This window comes from Protopterus annectens, chromosome 2.part0 (genome assembly GCF_019279795.1).
Source record: "Protopterus annectens isolate FY-2018-M chromosome 2.part0, PAN1.0, whole genome shotgun sequence".
Taxonomy (NCBI): domain Eukaryota; kingdom Metazoa; phylum Chordata; order Ceratodontiformes; family Protopteridae; genus Protopterus; species Protopterus annectens.
This window is the reverse complement of record NC_056728.1, coordinates 705,351,921-705,373,225: the sequence shown is the minus strand read 5'-3', so window position 1 is coordinate 705,373,225 and position 21,305 is coordinate 705,351,921. Positions and strand designations below refer to the sequence as shown.

The 21,305-nt window shown below is 40.8% G+C and overlaps 1 protein-coding gene across 1 annotated transcript in view; it reads left to right on the top strand.

Moving 5' to 3' along the window:
* NFKB1 (nuclear factor kappa B subunit 1) overlaps window positions 1-21,305 on the top strand; it is a 772,892-nt gene that overhangs the window by 392,680 nt on the left and 358,907 nt on the right. Inside the window, exons 9-10 of the mRNA XM_044060344.1 lie at window positions 5,300-5,428; window positions 18,166-18,255. Of these exons, the coding sequence (XP_043916279.1) occupies window positions 5,300-5,428; window positions 18,166-18,255 (219 nt within the window). The remainder of the gene's footprint in view (window positions 1-5,299; window positions 5,429-18,165; window positions 18,256-21,305) is intronic.

Genomic DNA, 21,305 nt, shown 5'->3' with positions numbered 1-21,305 from the left:
TAAACAGCAGTTTCAGGGCATTGTAACCCGTTGAAGGGTTTTAACCTAGCATTAGAACATTTTATTCAGGCAGTATTAGAAACACATTGCATAATTTTATGGAATGTCTCTTATTTTTTCAAAGGATATTACAGAACTGATAAAAAGTGATAGAAAACGTTCTGTGGAGTAGTAGCTTTCAATGTTAACAAATTATGTAACTGATCTCATCCTTCAGTACCATATGGAAAGATGAGAAAAATATTGTTTTAGTGATAATTTAAAATATGTTGCTCAGAAGAGTACCTGGCAACAAAATGCCACGACAAACACCAGATTAAAAAAATCTTATAAAAGCTGCAAACGTTTCATCAGAAAACTTAAAATAAGACCCTAGTAGTACTGCAAAACACTCCATTTATCATACCTATAGTGGACATACTTTTTCTTCTGTTTTTTTTTTTTTTTAATTATTTTTATCCATGCTGCTTAGCAGCCATCAGCCCTTTCACAATTGATCAGGTCTCATCTCCTGGGAATTAATGGGCCAATCACAGTATACCATTTTCTAGGCAAACATCAGGATCTCTTGTTACTGTAGCTTAACCCTTCTCCAGGCAGATTGCATGCACTTGCATACACAAGGGCCTGCAACATAATTCCTTGTGGGTGTGCATTATTCCTGCACATATTACATGAAGGCTACCAAGCAAATGTTGTATGGCATGGACAAGAGCAGATCCCAGCACATAAGCTGCATGCCCAAGACTACTTTCACCAGTAGGTGTCAATACGTATAATGACACCTACTTTCACCAGTAGGTGTCAGTGTATGTCGTAGGCTGGACTGTCACTGGTCACTCCCCCCATTCTCCCCAACCTGTGTCCTCCAGCATCTGAGTTGCTAGTCATATGCCTCTGGGGCCTCAGTTGTTTGGAATATACTTTTCTGAGGTACAGTCCAAAACCGGAGGGCTATGGCTGACCAAGTTTGCAGATGACTGCAAGCTGGGTGCTGTCATTAATTCCCCTAGTGATGTGGACATCCTGCAAGAGGGTCTCACCCAACAAATGACTGATGCCAGAAACATGGCCTCAAACGGAATGCCAAAAAATGCATCATCATCCCCTTTGGGGAGAGTGACATCCCCACAAATTATCACATTAATAGCAAGGTCCTAAGCATGCAGTCAGTCGTAAGGGACTTCGGCACCCAGGTTGATAGCAAATTGTCTTTTGACCACCATATTGCCTCCGTTGTAAGGGAAAGCTTTCTATATGGCCCACCTCATTAATAAGGGTATCTCATCCAGGGACAAGAGGTCATAACATTCCTGTTGTCTTCCCTTATAAGACCCATTATTGAGTACAGTGCCCCTTTTGCCATGTACCTCATAAAGCACATGCAGCAGCTGGAGAGACCACAGAGCTTCCTCACCAAGAAAATCCAGGGCCTCAGACATCTACCCTGCACAAATAGACTAAAAGCCCTGTCCTTCTACTCGGTCTCATACAGACCATTCAGAGATGACCTTTGTCTGGCGTATAAAGTGATCTCAGACCCCGCCTTGATGGGACATCTGCATATCCACAAGTCAAGCTACACTCGAGTAACCTGCATGCACAACCTCAACCTAGTCTGTGACATTAATAGGACTTGGTGGGACAGATTTGTGTCCCAGAGACTCCTCTTCAGTGGAATAGACTCCCTCTCCACGTTAAGCAGAGTACCTCATTAACCCTTTTTAAGTGCAACTTGGATAACTGAATGGGGAACTGAAAATACACCCCTGGGATTCTGCCTGTGTCCCTGCTGGACAGGGACATCAGGTGCTGACTTGTTGGAACATGGCCTAAATTCTTGGCTAAGTTTGTTAGGGCCTAGTAACTTCCTATGATTATATTCTGAGAGGCAGGCTTTGAGTTAAGCACAAAGCCACAAATGAGATCATAGGAAGTTACTAGGCTGTTGGCCCTGAGGCCCTTACAAGCCTAGCCAAGAATTTAGCCCATGTTCCAACAAGCTAGCACCCTATGCCACTGTCCAGCAGGGACATAGGTGGAATCCCAGGGGTGTATTTTCTGTTCCCCATCCAGTTATCCAGGTTGCACTTAAGCTTTAATGAGGTGCTCTGCTTTACATGGAGAAGGAGTCTGTTCCACAAAAGGGGGAGTCTCTGCGACACAAATCTGTCCCACCAACAAGTCCTATTGATGTCACAGACCAGGTTGAGATCTCCCGTGCGGATTACTTGAGTGGAGCTTGACTTGTGGATATGCAGCAGTCCCATCAGGGCGGGGTCTGAGATTGCTTAGTATGCCAGACAGACGTCACCTCTGAGTGGTCTGTAGGAAGCTGAGTAGAGGGACAGGGCTTTTAGCCTGTCTGTGTAAGGTAGATGTTTGAGGCCCTGGATTCTCTGGGTGAGGAATCTCTGCGGTCTCTCCAGCTGGTGCATGTGCTTTGTGAGTTACATGCTGAAAGGGACATTGTATTCAAGAAGAATACAGGGATGATATGACCACCTTGTCCCTGGATGAGATACCCTAACTAATGAGGTGGGACATGTAGAAAGCTTTCCATACAATGGAGGCAGTATGGTGGTCAAACATCAGTTTGCTATCAACCTGGATTCCCAAGTCCCTCACGACTGATTGCATGCTTAGTGCCTTATTATCAATGAGATAATTTGTGAGGACATCATTCTCCACAAAAGGGATAATGATGCATTTTTTGGCATTCAGTTTGAGGCCATGTTTCTGGCACCAGTCATTTGTTTGAGTGAGACCCTCTTGGAGGATGCCCACATCATTAGGGGAACTGATGACAGCACCCAGCTTGTAGTCATCTGCAAACTTGGTCAGCCATAGCCCACTAGTCTTGGCCTGCACCTCTGAGAAGTTTATCCCAAACAGCAGAGGTCCCAAGACCGATCCCTGGGGTACACCGTTTGTTACGGGTCTACTACTTGAGGTGGCTTCCCCTATTGTAACTAGGTGAGTTCCATCAGTAAGCCAGTTTACTACCCATTTGGTAACATATGGATTGATGCCTAGTTGAGAGAGTTTATCTATTATACCTAAGTGGGGAATAGTATTGATGGCCTTGGCCAGGTCAGGGTAGGTGGTGTGCACTGTCTTCCCCTTGTCCATAGCCTTGGTGACTGTCCCAAAGAAGTCAACTAAATTTAACAGACATGACCTCCCCTTGACAAAACCAAACTGTGTAGGATCAAGTGCCTGGAGGTTGCCAATGTCCTTGTTAGTGAGGTCCATGATAATCTGCTCCATGGCCTTGCAGATCAAGCTAGTTAGGCTGATGGGTCTATAACTTCTGGGATGGGATCGGTAGACAGTCCACCTTTGTACAAAGGGATGACAGTAGCTGTCCTCCACTCGGCTGGGACGAAGACAGCACTCAGGCTTTGGTTGAATAGAGTGCCTAATGGTGCTGCAAGTTCCTGCCTGGGTTCATGTAGGATACAGCCTGGGATGTTATCAGGTCCCATGGAGGCTATATTTTTTGCCTTTCGGAGGGCAGTGATGACTTGCTCTCTAGAGGTAAGGAGAGGGGAGCAGGTACTGGGGATGTCCTGTTTTACTGATGGGACAGAGGAGTGATGTTTTCACTGAACCTGTCTGCCAGCAGATTGGCTATACCTACAGGGTTTGTGTATGTGGTGTCCTTGAATACCAGTTCTGAGCAGATCTAGGTGCTTCCCTTGAGATTGCGGACATATGTGAAGAAAGCCTTATGATTGTCTTTAGTAGATGTGGCCAGTTTGGACTCGAAGTTTGCTTTGGAGGTTTTCACTTGTGGTCTTATTTGCTTGTTCAGGCTAAGGAGACATTGCTTCCAATTAGACACCTGCTCCGTCTTGGTCCTGGACAGCAATTTTTTCCTTTTATTATAGAGTTTATTTATTGTAGATGTCCACCAGACAGGTTTACTCTTCCTTGAGTTAGAGAATTTCGTCCTATCTGGTATTCCTGATTCCATGCAGCTATATAAATGGTCATATAGTACTTTGGTGTAAGTTTGGGCATATGTGCCAGTTTCTGTGGAGGGGGAGGGGGCTATGAAGCTGTTTATACCTTCCCTCAGAAGATTGTAATCACCTTTGGAGAAGTTTTTTTGTTTGATCCTAGCTGGGGGGGGGGGGGGTCAGGAGAGATGGTGACTTTGAAAGTTACTGTTTTGTGGTCTGATCTTACCAGGGATGATGGCACTGTAGAGATTCTGCAGTGGTTACTCATGTTGGTTAATACTAAGTCCTAGATATTTTCACCTCTTGTGGGAGTGTCAACTAACCGGTCCAAGGCATTTGCATTGAGGACATCAAGGAATCTCTGATATAAATGTCTACCAGCTAGAAAGTAAGCTATTAGTTTTGTTAAGCTGTTCTGTATTGGACATATTCATAAAAAAAAAAAAAAATACATTGCAGCCTTATTTTCCATCTGTATTCATCGCATTTGTTTTGTTATGATGTACTTTTTTTTTTTTTTTTTTTTTGTACAGCCCCCTTTCAGAATGATCCATTTGTTCCCTCATCATCAAAAGTAAAATTCTTCTGAGAGGGGCTGTCATTTAGCAGCCATCAGGAGTAGTTTAAGTTTTTTTTTTCACCCTTCACCTTATCTGTTTGTACAGACCCAGTGGAAGCACAGGGTTAGGAAGTACAGTGGACATAAGTGCTGTCCCGCTTGCCATTTCTGCAAGGACCTAACATCAGCAGGACTACCTTGCTCACCTATAGGCAACATCTAGTGATGATATTCTGGTCTGTTCCAGGGAAATCAGCCTAAATATGATCCCCTCCCACCAGGATGGGCTCACTCGTCCTCTCAGCTGCTGTTCAACACATGGGCCATAGTCAGGGTTTTATTCCTCTGTCGAGATCAGTGCAGGCTGATTAAGATTTACTTGTTGCTCTAGAATAATATCCTTTGTAGTGTTATAAATACTATAATGCATTTACTTCTGTTACAATTTTTTCATAAGTATGCCCATGATGCATAAAGCTCTATACAATCTGATTGTATCTGACTTTGTGAGAATTGCATATTGTATGTATATTTTCAATTACTGTGCTGTGTCTCATGACATACTGCAAGTGTTAAGATTCCATAGTGTCTAGTTATGTCACTTGATTGTATAACTGAATCCTGTATTTTATTTAATACCTAAACAATCTACCTCCGATCAGACTGTACATTCTGTGTGATTCAGCTAGATGGTACCAGTGTGATGACAGTATTTGGTAATATCCCTGCCTGAAAATATTATTTATTATTTTCTGTCCCCCCATCTACATAGACAAAGAAGAAGTACAGAGGAAGCGCCAGAAAATAATGCCTAATTTTTCAGATAGTTTTGGTGGTGGAACGTCAGGTGCTGGTGGAGGTGGACTGTTTGGCAATCCAGGAGGTGGTGCCACAGGTGCAGGTAAGTGATTATGTGAGATTATTGTACAGACAAGGAAGAAGGGTTTGTAACAGTACAAAAAGCACTCTCCCATTTCTGTGTACTACATTACACCATGACTTCATCATGCAGATCTTATAAGATTTTAATTAAGGATGCTTTTTTCAACAACTATGTACTGGTTATAGTATGTAGATGAAATATTTTACAACTAGTGCAACCAGCATTTCTCAACAGCCTTCTGGGGATTGTAACTACCAACCCCATCAGACTTACTTGAATACCTTTGTTACTGGCTCTGTTTGGGACAGTCTTTCGCCTCCCATCACTGGTCTGATAGTTGCCTGTTTTTTAAGTATTCATCACTGAAATGCATTTTGAATGATGACTACAGTGTGCTCTGATGTCTGCCCCTCCAGTTTGATCCCTTGGTTCCCATCATTCAGAGCCCTTGGGAATGGAACATAAAGAACAACATTGTTCAATGGGAAAATGCCTTTAAAAACTTTATGAATCTTTGGCTACTGATTTTTTCCTTTAGAATGTTTTACTTGTATTCAAAGAAGATTCAGATAAACTTTATTGTCATTTAGGACCACAAAAATGCAGCTAAACAAAATTACAAATGTCGGCTCATGAGAGAAGTGCAAATAACATAGATACAGCGGTATCAGAGAATAACATAAAGAAAATAACATGTATGACATGCTAGAGGTGGTTCACATTACATAAACACACTCAATACCCATTATCCAATGATAAATAATAAATAAATACCCACCACCAAACCCCTTCACCATTAAGGTAGAGAATAAATAGAGACTAGTGAATAGCAGCTGTTTGGTTACTGTAGTGTACTTGTTAACCTTGGATGTGACTCAGTATAGCCATCATTTTGCAAGATAGTAATACTGGTGGTAATTGCTCAGAGCAGCAGGATTAAATGAAAATAATAGACTTCAGTGTGTCAGGTATTATGGTTGGTGTCCGAGTTAATAAGTCTCACAGCTGTAAGATACAAACTGTTCCATTTAGTGGTCCTACAGCGGAAACTGCGGTATCTCCTTGTCAGCTAGTATTTTGTATGTTCTCTTTCTTGCTCTTGTAAAGAACAGCTCCTGAATAGAATGGATGTTTGTGCCCAAGATTTTCTCTGCCACCCTCAGTAATTTCTTCTCGGCAACTGTGCAGTTGCTGAACCATGCTATGAAGTTGCAAGTGAGGATGCTGTCAGTAGCTCCCCTGTAAAAAATGGTAAGAGTAGACAGTGGGAGCCTGGCCTGTTTTGAGCTCTCTGAGGAGGTGAAGCCTCTGTTGAGCCTTCTTGACTATATGGTTGGTATTAACAGTCCAGGAGAGGTCATCTGAGATGTGAAGGCCCAAGAATTTGGTTGTTTTGACTTTCTCTACTGCCTCCCCTATGATAGTAAGTGGTTGGTGAACTGTTGCCTTTCTCTTGAAGTCCATAATTATTTATTTGGTCTTATTAACATTCAGGTCCAGATTGTTCCTGTCACACCAGGCAATCAAAGTGTTCACCTCATCCCTGTAGTTATGTTCAGCCCCACCACTGATGAGAGCCATGACTGTGGTATCATCAGCAAATTTTATAATATGGTTTGAGTTATGTTTTGCAGTACAGTCAGAATGAGGATGTGTGAGGATGGTGAAGAGCAAGGGGCTGAGCACACAACCTTGTAGAAGACCAGTATTCAGGACTATGCATTGAGAGGTGTTGTTTCCAGTGCATGTCCATTGGGGTCTACTAATCAGAAAGTCAAGAGTCCAGTTACATTGGTGCTTGTTTATCTCAAGTTTCATGAGCTTATTCACCAGTTGCATCAGTATCACAGTGTTGAACGCAGAACTGAAGTTGATGTACAACAGCCTTACGTTGTTGTTCCTCCCTTCTAGGTGTTTTAGCGCAAGGTATAGTGTGACTAATATCTCATATGCAGTCAATTTATTTGCCTGGTATGCAGAGTGGAGCAGATCAGAGGACTTAGGCAGACTTGCAGATAGATATTACTTCACAATCCTCTGAAAGCACTTCATGACGTTTGAGGTTAAGGCAACCTGTCTGAAGTCATTGAGGCAGGTAAGGTTGGGTTTCCTCAGAAGTAGGACAATATTTGTTTCCTTAAAATGCAAGGGAACTTTCTCCATAGCAAGGTATGAGTAAGATGTCTGTCGGTAGATTCGCACACCCCTTTAACACCTTGCCAGGTATGTTGTTTGGTCCAGCAGCCTTCCTAGAATTTACCTTCTTAAGCTGAAGTCTCACTTCCTTGGAGTTTAAGGTGAGCACGGTCTCCTCTTTGTCAGTGTTTGTTTTAGAAGGTACGGTGGTGGTGTTCTCTTCAAATCTGCCAAAGGAGGATTTCATTTCATTTCATTTAGGAATTCCAAGCTGTCATCACATTGGGGTGTTTTGGTCTTATAGTCCGTGAGCTGCTGTATCCCCTACTGTAGGTTTCTCATGACCCTCATGTCGTGGAAGCGGATCTGAATTTTCCTCCCATACTCCCTCTTTGATGCTCTTTATCAAATTTGACTTGACGCCTTTAACCTTTCTTTGTCATTTGCTTTGAAGGCTGTGTTTCTTTCCCTCAGTAGCTCATAGACATTCCTGGTGAGCCAGAGCTTCTGATTAGCTCTTATAATGATGGCTTTCATGGTGGTTGCATCTTCCATGCATTTGTTTATGTAGGCAAGAACTGATTTGGTATAGGTGTCTATGTCTAACTGGAGGTTGTGTGTAGCTGCTTCTTTGAAGACCTCCCAGCAGGTGGCATTGAAACAGTCCTGAAGGCAATCCATGGAACCCTCCTGCCACACTGATCTGTTTAGTTGTTGTTTTTTCTCTGATCAAAGCCGTCTTATAAGTAGGCAGAAGCAGGATGGCAGTGTGATCAGAGCTGCCTGTGTTGGGTGCTTCAAAGCTTTAAAGGCTCCTTTAATATTGCTGTTAGCTTTGTTTAAGGTGTTCTCCTCTCTGGTGGGGAAATGCACATACTGATAAAAATGGGGTAGCACCTCCTAAAGTTCAGCTCTGTTGAAATCACCTGCTGTCAAATGTGCAAATTCTGTGTTTCTGCTTTGTAGCTCACAGATAATATGATGGAGTTTATTTTGAGCTTCAGTGGTGTTAGCACTGAGGGGATGTACACTTCTGTGACATATATCCCACTGATATCCCTTGGTACATATAAAGGTCTGCATTTTAGTGTCAGTATTTCCACATCGTCAGAGCAGTATGATTGAGCAAACTTAGTCTTTGCACCATCTGTTATTAGCATAGATGCATACACCACCACCTTTAGCTTTACCACTCTGTGCTTTATGTCTATCTGCTCTAAAGAGAGTTTGCCCATCTAAGTTCACAGCATTGTCACTAATGTAACTATGCAGCCATGTTTTAGAGAAAATGAACAAACAAGTGTCCCTCACCTTATTTTTTGAGACCTCCATTCTCAGATAGTCCATCTTATTATCCTGTCAGCAGACATTTGCAAGTAATACTGAAGGACATTACTGATACATTTTAAGCCTTGTATATTAGATTTGGTGGGTTCATGATTAAGTCAGTGATATACTAACCCATTTTTATGATTTTGATGAGACAGAAATGTCACCGAAGCATTTTATGTAAGGCCAGATGTACCCTTTATAGCACACTAGTCCATCACTGAAAATCACAGAAACAAGCACCTGGGGATTGCCCCCTGATTAGTAAAGTTTTTAATAATTGTTTTGTTTCTGAAATCCATATGTCCACATTTCTAAGTTTTGTTCTAGAATCACATAATGGTTTAGTTTATTGCTCAAAACTTACTGATTTTGTTTGCTAAACATTTAAAAACTGTGTTTTTAATATTTCGTCTTTTAACTGAAATCATTTGAGGAAAAGAAGTGAGGCAAAATATAGGCCTAGAAAACTTTTGTTCCTTGTTCACAAGTTTGTTATGATCGAAATGGTCAGTGCATGTCATCTGTTGAGATGCATATGACATGCATAAGCACTGGATTTGCATGGATTTTAATTCCAAAACTGGAGAGATGCAATATCCTGAAGCCCAGCTCTGGACAATAGCTTCATCTTTTGGGAAGTTTGTTTCATTGGTTTTCTCCCAGCTTTTCCCATCAGTGACTGGAGATCTGCTACAATGCTGTGCTAGAAGGTCACCTAGGAGGTATGGTAAGGCCACCTAGTAGATGGTGGCTATTTTTCTCTTTCCATGGTTAGTGTGTCAGTCTTTCCAACTGCAGGACTACCGTTGCCCTAGTGGAGGGAGGGATATGATTGCTACTGAGCTTCAACAGCTTTTAACAGACTTAATCACATCCATCATTTGCCTTCAAAGGGCATATGTGACAGCCTGCATGTATAACAGCATGCTGGGTGCATGTAGTAGGATGAACAATGCAAGACTAAAACAGGAACTTCTACTACTTCCTGGCCAGTGATCAGTACCCATGTTCTGTACATTCATGCCTGTAAAGGTATTATTCAGTCATGCAAAGTGGAGGATAAGGACTTTGGTTAGGATTGTGGCAGCGAGAGTGGAAGATAAGTAGTAGGGAAGCCTGGAACTAGACATGCCATGAATTAAAAAAAAAATTTATATTTATAAAAAAAAAAAAAAATCACAAAACCATCTGTAGGAGTCTGTGGGTTATGACAATGAAGCAGAGACATGGACTTCTGTGTCACCACTCCAGAAACAAAAAAAAAATTGTACAGCGTGTTCTTCATCTATGGGTCTTTCTCTGCTTATCCAGGGATAGGGCTAGTTGAAAGTTTTCTGTTTAATGATTGTGGGTACCATATAATGATGTCCTTTCATATCACTGTTGAAGTAATGATCTCCTGCCAAGGATATCCCAACATCTGGCCAGTATAACAAAGCCTGTAGATCTCATAGCTGCCATATGTCTCATGTATGCTCTCTGTGTGTGGTGTAGGGCATAAAGGTGCTGTATGGTCGCAAGCACTCAGACCTTCTTTGTCACCAGTCCGGACTGCAATATCGAACACTGGTCTGAATGCCTTTATGCTATGATAGTTATCAAGCCACTTTCAGATAAGTGCCCCCTTGGTGTTTCTTCTCTTCTTTTTCCCATTTTTTTCTGGTATTTGTGTTCATATCATTCGGAAAGGGAAAATATCAGTGTGGAAGGCAGATTCCCCTTATAGACTATCATAACCAATGTCTTTTTTGCTTGGGTACTTCCCACAACCATAAGCAGTGCTCTGTCAAGAGTTTGTGCCAAAGGACCTATGCAGTTGTTTATCCTCCTTATCCGTGTATCTTGAGAATCGATGACTTAAGCTGATGGCTCAGGGTGCTATGGCAGAACCCTCCCTTCTTGAGTGCCAACCATCTGCCAAGAAGGACAAAAAAAAAATCAGGCCTAATCCTGTTGCTGTCCAGCCTCCCCTGACATATCTCTAGAAGCTAGTGAAAGCCCTGAAGACCGTCCAGTCTTTGCCTCAGGTTCATTTGCAGCAATACCATCAGAGGCTGGCATGGATCCAAACTGTCACATGTCCTTGGAGGTTTTCCAATTTCTGCACCTGACATTGTGGGGAAACCTCAGCTGATTATATCCAAGGGATCGGGGGGATTCTTAGATTTTTAACAAGAAAGGAGATACCTACTACTTTTATTGAATCTCATAAACTGTCTGAACCTCCGAGGGTGCTTAGGGCGAATGTCCCGCTCAAGAAAAAACAGAAAACTAAGGATCTTTTTCCTCTTGCTAAAGATCTCCAGCATGAATGACAGAATTTTACTCTGGGTATGTTCAGTGCTTTAATGGCCCTGAAGCCTCCTGAAGAGCTGTCAGTCCCTGCCTCTCCCTAGTCTTCCACCCCTTTAAGAGGTCTAGGGAACTGGAGTCCTCACATGAGGACTTGCATTCTGGGGAGGAATTTCTTGCTTACTCTTCTCACATTCCTTCCCCTGTAGACTGTGGTTATGAGGAAGAGGATTCTTAGAGTCCAGATTCCTCTCTGGAAGAGTTATCTTTTGGAAATACTGTTGCTCACATGATCGAGTATTTTAAGTGGGATTACTCCCAGGTCTTTGACATTCAAAAGAGGTATTATAAGCTTCTACAAATGAAGCCTTTCAAGCCACCTGCTGTCCCTCCTGATTTGGAAGCCTTTTGAATACCTTTACTGCTGCCTCTGTAGCTCCTGATTCTCAACTTCCAGCCCCCAAGAAACCTGACAGGTTCTACAAGGTGCAACCACCACTAGTCAAATCCAAAATGAACCAAGACCACAAGAGATATGGATGGCCAGTTCTCCAAAACACTGAAAGACTTTATTAAAACAACAAACAGAAACGATAATCTAGAAAGGTTTTACAAGGTGCCTGAGGATTGCAAAATTTTGCGTAAATGCCCTTCTGCTGATCCTTCATTGGTTTCAGTTTCCTTTGATAAACCCGGTAAGCTGTTGCCATCTGCTAAGCTCCTTCTTTCAGATAAGGACAGTCGATCCATGGAAAGGCTTGCTAAGAAAGTATATACTGCTGTTACCCTGTCTTTTAGAGCTATTAATTACCAGACCTACATGATCAGGTATGTTTTGAGTTTTCTTTTCCAGGTAACTAAGGTGGCATCTGACCTTCCTGATTTTAATGGGGAGGCTTCTGGTGCTTCGCTGCTTGGGTTCACTTCCCAGGTTGCTCATCACTCTATAAAATGCAGCTGTGATACAACTGATGCCTCTTCCAGGGCTGCTGCCTTTGATTCCTTGATGAGGCATTATTCTTGACTTGTTACTTCAGGCTTTACCTGATGATATTTAAGCAAAGTGTTTGAATGCCCCTCTGGATAACAAATATATTTTTGGGACAGCTGCTGCTGACCTGTTTAGGTCCCTCCAGGATAAGGGAAAGACCTTGCAGAAGCTCAGACATATTTTTGTCTCCCCATCCCCAAATTCCCTTCTAAGTCTGCAGACTATTTCTCCTCTAAAAGGTAGGAAAGGTTCTAGGCATGTTCCCCCTTCTAAGTCCACTCAGACTCCACATTCTCAGAAGCTGTCTTTTTAGGAAAAGCCTATTTCCATTTGGCGTTTTGCCTTCCCTTCCCCTTAGCCAGGTCCCCTTGTCTCTTTGTCTTTCACTATCTCTTCCAAATTAGCATCAGATCACCTCAGACTCTTGGGTACTGTCTGTTGTTCGTCAGGGATATGCCATGGTTTGGACCCCCCCTTTTGGGCATTCTTCAACCTCCTCTAGAACAGTTTTTTCAATTTCCAGAGGTTCTGCAATCCCTTTTGGATCAGGACACGATTCAGCTTGTTCCACCCACCCATGTGGGAAAGGAGTTTTATTTCTGAATGTTTTTGTTTCCTTGGAAGGACGGTATTTGGAGTCCAATTCTATATCTTTCTGTACTCAACACCTTTCTCAGTGTTCCTTCTTTGTGGATGTTGTCTTTGTAGACCTTATTTCCTTTTCTTCTTCCCCAGGCATTTTTGGGTTTTTTTTAGACCTTAACGGTGCATACCTTCACATCTCCATTCACCCTCTGTTCAGGAAATTTTTAAGTTTCCCTGTTTCTTCCTTGTATTTTCAGTTCTCTGCTTTACCCTTTGGCCATTGCCCCAGGGGTATCCACCGAATGCCTTACTTCTGCCATTGCTTTTTTCAATGTCCTCTGACTTGGAAAGTGGATGCCCTGTCTTTTCTTTGGAAGGGAATGTTTCTGTATGCCTTCCCATCTGCTCTCTTACCATTAATTCTGCACATGATTAGGCTCAACTCTCCCAAAATCTTGCTGATGACTCCCTTTTGGCCTAGACAGCATTGATTCCCCCTTTTTTATCAGTTGAGATGGACAATCACCTAAAGTTACCTCACTGGATGTATCCTCTCACACAAGACAAAGGATCTCTTATCCATCCTCACCTGCCTACTCTTCAGACGATGTTGTGGGTGATAGTTTTTCAGTTTATTTTCTGCACCTCTTTTCTGAGGACATGCTCCAGGTTCTGCTGAAGGCCAGGAAACCCACTACCAGAAAATCAAATATGTCCAAATGGAAAAGATTTTTTGTCTGGTGCCTGTCTCGCCATCAGGATCCCCTCTCTGTGGAGGTTCCCCTGGTTTTCTCTTATTTATGTGATCTGCATATTAGTATGGTGTGTAATATTTGTTTTCCGTGTCAACAAGGCTTGGTATAAGACCAAACATGTCAGGGTAACAAGGCCTTCCTATCTGCTCAAGTCAGCTTCTTTTCAGAAGGGTAGTTTTCTGGGTATATAGACACTCTCTTTAGTTTTATTTGTTTGTCTTACAGAAAAAGGGTCCAAGACGTAATCCTTTCTTTTGTTAGTTTCCCCATTTGCCATGCCCTAGTTATCTGGACTATGTGTAAGTGGCATTTCTTCAGCATCAGTTTTGTTCTAAACCACATTAAGTATCACTGACACTATTGTACTTTCTATGATGTGTTATGTAAGTGAACGTAGACTTGTTTGTTTTGATAATACCTCAAAAGTACAGTTTAGTAAGACACTATAATGACATACAGTAGATATATAATATGTTACAAAACTGTATTTTGTAAACATACAAAATATACAAATAACTGTAACGATAACATTGTGAACTGAGTGTTTGCAAGTAAATTAACTGTAAGTGAACTGAAATAAGTTTGGTTTAACATGTCTGTCCTTATACAAGGTTTAAAACTCAGACAAATATGAAATAAGTAATTTTGGATTTCCTCTTCTAGAATTTTTGGCTCAACATGACTCTGCAAACCTCCACTTTCTGTAATCAGCAACACAAGTGTCTCCAGCTATTGCATGCAGTGATATTGTATGCTGCAAATTGACAGTTGCCATTGCATATAATGCTGTCACATGAATTTAAGTGCCACTGCATGTTGTGATCACCTATGCAGGGAAGCACCTCCTGCCCCTGCATGTAGTGATGTCATGTTCAGGGCAGTGCCTCCTACCTCTATAGGTAGGAATGTTATGCACAGCAAAGTGCCTTCCAGTATGGTACCTCTGCTTTTCCTTAGTACCAGTTATAGTTCGTATCCATTGTTAAACTCTGTCATTTAGTTAGGATTTTGACTTAGCATGTCACAAGAGACCAAATAGTAAAGAGAAGCTGGGATTCTGATGACTCTTGTTGGGACCACATGAACATAAGAAGGCAAAACAGTAAGATGGGAAAAGGATGAGCAAAAATTTGGTACTAAGTGGTTTGCATCAGTAAATTATGCATCCATAAATGAATTGGCTCAGCAGTACTCATATTTATGGGGACACAATAAGATGTAGTATTTGTGTGTATGGATTAAAAAGGATTATGTTGTGGCAACTAAAGATATGTGAGAAAACACTAAAAATATAATACAAAAGCTGAGAAACTGGAAACTATTGTTCATGGATTTGGATAGTAACGTACAATTAAATGTCTTTAGTGACTTTAATTTTATATACAGGTCGGTGTATTGTGGATGCTAATCTATAAAGCAATGAAGGAATCATTTGGAAGGGAAGGAGGGCAAATCTTAAGTAGGATAATCTGATTTTCCAGTGGAGCAAGGTGGTTCAAAATTACCTGATTTGAAGAGATACTTTAGAATTACACAGTTTAGGCTAATATACATTACTCAAGCAGAAGGCTATAAATCAAAGTGGAAAAGGGTGATGATGAAATGAGAAGGTAAGAAATAAGGAGAGAGAGAACGAGAGTAGGATATTTTATGCAATTCCTTAAAGAGAATAATAACCGTAAAATAATAATATATTCATAAAGTTGCAGAAAGTAATGTAAGATCTAAATCAAGTCAGGAGAGGAGAAAGATTTTACCAATAGGGATGACTGCAAGTGAAGTGAGAGTGTACAAAATCAAAAGAAGCCAGGCAAGGGGGTGCTAGAATTTACTGGAATAAATTAGCAAATGTACCTGGGTATTGGGAGCAAATAACTAGGTTGAGAAGAGTGAGAGAGTAGGATGATGCCAAGTAGAAGTTTGGACTGTAGGTTAGGGACTGCCTTTCCTACCAAGAATTGATAAAGTATAGGCAAAGAGAAAGGGATGGGAGAGTGCTAAGTGAAAGAGCAGCTCTGGTAATATTTTTAGGTGAGTATAGAACAGAAGCTGCTGTTAAAAAGGGAAATTAGTAGGACATATAAAGCATTGCACGATAACTGTAGGAATCAATCAAAGGAGGTTAGAAAATATTGGAAAAAGGTAATGGAAGGGTGATTTATAAAGGAGCAATGGAAGGACATCTTTATGGCTCTTAGACCTCATAACTGACCCTTTTTTGAATAAGCATAGCTATTTTCAGGCATGATTTACCCCTGCACATGATGTTTCCTGTTTGTGAGATATATCTCTGTTTTCAGGCTTGATTTACCCCTTCACACAGTTTTCTAAATCCCCTTCATCACAACTGATTTGTGAAGCTGTCTAGTGTACAGAAAACCACACTACATGAACAATATACCAGTGGCAACAATAGTTTAAAGAGAGAGAGAATACGTGTCTTACAACTCCCTTTTTCAGAAGCAAAAGTAAATGATCTTGTGTGATAGATTTTTGCAATACAGTTCATTAAAGTCTATAGATTTTACGCTGTCTCTTAGATAGGAGTATTAGTCTATATTAACAACAAGCGTAACTCTAGGTTGATTAAACATGACAATGCCCTGGAATTTATCCACATGCAAATCACTATAAACAAAGTCCTATACCATATCCTAGCAAGCTATATGTCACTAGAATCCCTAATTACATACCTAGGCCTACTGGAGACACTCACCATTAAACCAAATACCCTATATGTGGGAGACTTTAACTACCCCTCTATATACTGGGAAACCTACAGTGGCTCATACTCGCAGGCACAACAATTCCTGGACTTTATTAACACAAATACCCTTGATCAGATAGTTAGCGCACCCACCAGAAATTCAAGAATACTGGATGTGGTACTCACCAATATGGGGGAGTGCGCAAACCCCCCCTGTGTCACGTCCTCACTGGTGAGGTGTCACCACAAATCTGTCTCCTTCAAAATAAAAATCAGTTTGTTAAGCCCAGCTAACTCTGTAACAGTTAGGAACTATTCCAAAGCAAACTACACCCTATTAAGCAATAGTTTGTCAAAATTCAGTGCCCCTCCCAACATAGCAACCTGTGAGGAATTGTTCACAGAGACCCTGTATAACCATGTAAATGGCTGTATAGAGGCCGTTATGCCTATTAGAGGTAAGCCCAAAGCAATCTCTAAAACCAGACCACACTGCTGGAATCCTAACCTTAATAAGGTATATAACTAAAGGGAAAAAGTCATGACTAAAATCAGGAAGAGCAACTCCCTTAATGATAAAAGCTCTCTATTTAAACTAAACAAGAAATAAGTGGACTAATTAAGTCCAACAAGGGCAATTAAGAGTTCAAGATAGTCTCATAGGCTAAAGAAAATCACAAGGCCTTCTACAACCTCAGCGGCAGCACACATCAGTATGCCGAACTGGTGGTCAGTTGTACCACCTTCACTAAGCAGAGGAACATAGAGAATTTGCTGGCTGACAAATGCAGCTCAAACTTCCCACAAAGGTTCCTTACCAGGAAAATCCAAGGTATAAACTCATTATCCTATATGGATCGCCTTAAAGCCTGTCTCTATACCTAGTCTCCTACAGGTTACTGAGAGGTGAGCTATGTCTGGCATACAAGGCATCCTTGGAAACAGCTCTGATGGACCTTTTGCACATTCGCAAAATGAACAGTATCAAAACCACATGATCCAAGGATTTAAATTTCGCTTGTGACATAAATAAGACATGTTGAAGAGGAAAAATATGCATCTCAGAGGATCCCTGTCCATGTGAGCCAGAGTCCATTCCTAACCCTATTTAACTGTAACCTTGACCAATGGATGGGAAATTGGATATTCACCCCCAGGTCCAGCCTCTATGTCTCTGATAGGCAGAGGCAGACAGTAATGGCAAATTAACACATTCCACCATATAACCTCTAGAAAATTTTTAACTAATGTACCCCCTTCCAATAAACGTCCATGATATATCGACACACAATTGGGTTGGGTTGCACAGCCAGACTTATAAAGGCTCTGGTGGTCATTAGCTTAGTATATACCAATGAATTCATGTGCTTATACTGTTCCTTCATTTTTGCTATTGTCTGTTTTTTAAGCATGTGTTTCAGATTAGTATCCTGCATTCCTATAGGAAGCGTTAAGTTAGTATTGCTTTTTGCTAATTAGATGTCCAGAATTATGGATGTACCTACTTTTCAGGTGTGTTTGAATCAATTTTCAATGTCTGCAGGTTGAGAGGTAGGATCTCAAGTATGAAACAATGTCCAGAAGATTTCTGATTTTTCCATGGAAGTGTTTGCATAGGTATTTTTATACCCCATGAAATGTTGGTGCAGACTGAATGAAAATAACAATGGAAATGTTACTATAAATTGTTTTCTTGTCTATTGATGTATGTGTACCAGTGTCATGTGAGGATTTAGTAAAGATCGTTAAAAAAATGTGGAGAAGCAAGAAAATCATAATAGAAATTTACATTGCAGAATGCTAATTAACATGTTCTCATTAGGCAAATATTAGTATGTATGTTGAGTAACAGACGGATCACTGTTTAACTTTCAACTATATAATTTGCCTGCATTCCAAACTGTTATTTAATGGTGTTTTTTTTTTTTTTTTCTCTGTCTCTTATTTTTTCTTTCAGGTTTTGGATTTCCAGGGTACTTATATCCAGGCTGTGGAAGCCTACAGTTCCCGTCAAGTATGACAAATTCTTGTGGTGGCATGAAACATGGTAAAACAAAATACACCTTCATTTCTACCTTTACTAATGTAGTATCTGAAATAGTAGCTTTCATTATTCTTAGACAGAGGCAAAGCATTTGCTTCTAATTGTTGCTCTGGGCTTAAGATTGCTTGTATGTGCTTTAGGCAAAAGCAGTATTTACCACAAAACGAGAAGTTCAATTCCACATGCTGATACCACTGATTGGATAATGAGGAATATACTATGCAGAGTTAGAATACTTCAGATTGAACTGAATTTCTGATATCCGCATCATAACAACATTGAATAGTACTTCTACCTTTTATTGTAAACTAACAGATGCATTCTTAATTTCAGTAGATTTTGATAGAAAAGAGCAGGATATCTCTCTGACCGCACTGCTACTGTGGAACTGTCCCTTCAGTTAGGATCTGTATTGTATTCTCTTAACAGAGCAGAGCTTGTCTTTATTTTTTCAGTTTGGTAACAGGGGTAGAGCACTGATAAAATGGATCTCATTCAGTCTCAGCCCGGACAAATATAAATGACAGTAGACAAGCAAGTTAACAAGAAGTGTTATGAATACAAACATAATGTGTGAATATAGCAGTGAATCAGTAATAGTAGTAACAGTAAAGTACACAGTAAAAGGGACAACAGGAAGGGATGGTTACAATAAGGAGGGAAGAAGAAGAGAGAGAAATAGTGAAGGGACAAAACACACTGTAAAAGATAGAAAAAGTAAGGGCACACAGAAATTAACTATATGCAAAATATACAGTGTGTAAGAGATGCCACACATTAGTGTAGGAAAATAATCTGCAGAAGACAAAGGTGCCTGACTGGTGAAGGGGAGAATGGAAGATTAGGTGATGTGTCCAGCGGGCATGCATTTGCAAATTGACTCAGACTTGTGACGATCTTTAAGCTGGGTATGGAATGAGGGTTATGAGATGAGGTCTTTAAGACTAATTGGGATGGATTCCCATAGTTTGGTGCCTAGGATGGAGAAGGCACAGTTCTGCAATGAAGTCTTGTTCTGGAACATTGAGGAAGTGGACAGAGTGGTTAAGACTTCTTAGATTGTAACTGGGAGGATCATATGAATGGGCTGGAGCAAGGGAAGGACAAGAGTGCTCTTTGAGAAGCTTGTAGAGTTAGGATTGAAAAAAACGGGTTGGCACATTGTTGGACAGTTAACTGACTGGCTTTATTACACATGCTACAATGATGCTCATTTCTAGGAGAAAGGGTAATGAAGCAATATTGTTAGCATCCATGCAGCAGTTTTTTTTTGATGGAGAGAGTGTTGCACTGGTCTTTCTTATCGCCTCTGTAATATTTTTCTTGTAAATTAAAACAGTAAGAAGCTGCAGGATATTGCATCAGAAGGTGAAGAAGAATCTTTATGTTTGACCTGAGGAATGGTAGTTCAGCTAACTGATAGAAGGATCTTGGAGCTATGTAAGGTAGTACACTCAAAGTGTTACTGTGCTGTATAACTCTGGGGTATTTTTTCAGTTGAAGTAATTAGAGCAGGTAATACAAAAATTAATATTTGCTGTCTTACCTGCCTCCCAACTGTTTTTCAGCCTTTATCCCCAACCTGAAGATAGACAGTGGTAATGATGCATTAGGTATTATTACTGATGAAATGTATTCCAAGGTCAGTACTGTACTGTTGTATGCCAGTAGCATTAATAACAGGTAAGTGGCTGTCCAAATCCTTCATTATGCAGGAGCCAGATTTCACAGCTTTAACAAAAACATGGTGAAATGAAGTTTGCCTCTACAGCTGCACAGCTTATCATTTTTGCATTGTTGTGGACAACAGATCAGAGTAGGAGGTGGTCATCTTAGTTTCAATGCATGGTGAAGCATCCAACTGGTTAGTGGACCTCTTGTTAACATAAAGTCATATAGAGCTCTGTACCAGACCCTATTCCTTTTTAAAACAATTTGAAAAGGTAATTTATAACATATGCCAGTGATATGCTAGGAGCAAGTAAATATCCACTAGGCAGAACTATAGGGGTTAATAATGTTATGCAAATCATAGGAGAAGTCATGAGGCTGAATCCCTTAACTGGGACAGGCAGATTGGTTGAAGTAAGTATTACCATTAAGATGTAAAAATTTTCTGCATATTCTATTTCACTGAGTAGTCATTACCCATTTACCCTTGCAGGAGAAGATGGAAAATTCGAAACACAGATGCCGAATTTTCATCTGGCTGAACATCTCATTGTTCGAAGGTTTATATTAGCGAATGCACTGTGCATTCGCTAATATAAATTTGAAGAACTGTACAGAGATCGTGGTACAGTGCGGTTTGGGGAATTCATCCCTTTCCTCACAGTAGTGCGATCTTGGAGTTGGAATATATATTTAGCAGGAGGGTGTGGGGTTCAGGGGCACTTGCCCCCCTGCAAAAACGTGATGTTAGGTATAGGAGTCTACTTTACGTGAGCTCCTGTACGGACATCACGTGATGTGTTCAGAGACGATGTCAAATCTGCTAAATTCATTGAGCTGATTCAACATTGTGACTTGTTCTTTATTTTGACTTTCAAGTTTTGTTTTCGATGTGATGAATGGAAATTATTTTGCCGTTCGACATATTGGTAATAAACTTATATATTACTCTGATAGAACTCTTGAGGTAGTTTTGGCTTTTCAAGCACTTATGTGGGATCACTTAGGACACAAACTCCCAAGGGTTATGGCCTGAGGCCTATCCTATTCTCACTGTATATAAATTACCTATTTCTAGTCCTTCTGAAGTTACAAATCACAAGACTGCATTTGCGCTTGTTTCCCAGCTTTCCTGTAACTAGTGTAGTCCAGGTACAGATTTGCTGTATCCAGGACTGTATATAAGCTTCTGAACCCCCAAGCCTTTCTGTGTTGGAGGGAAGCCTTCTAGCTTGTCAGTGGGACTGGTAAGTACTAGGTAGCCTATCTACCACAAGAGGAGTGGTTCCTGGCCCAGAAATTGTAGCTTATTGGCCGTTTGGGCAGTTTTTTCTATCTCTTTCAACTTTCTGGTTTAAACGCTCGCATTTACGCTTGTTTCC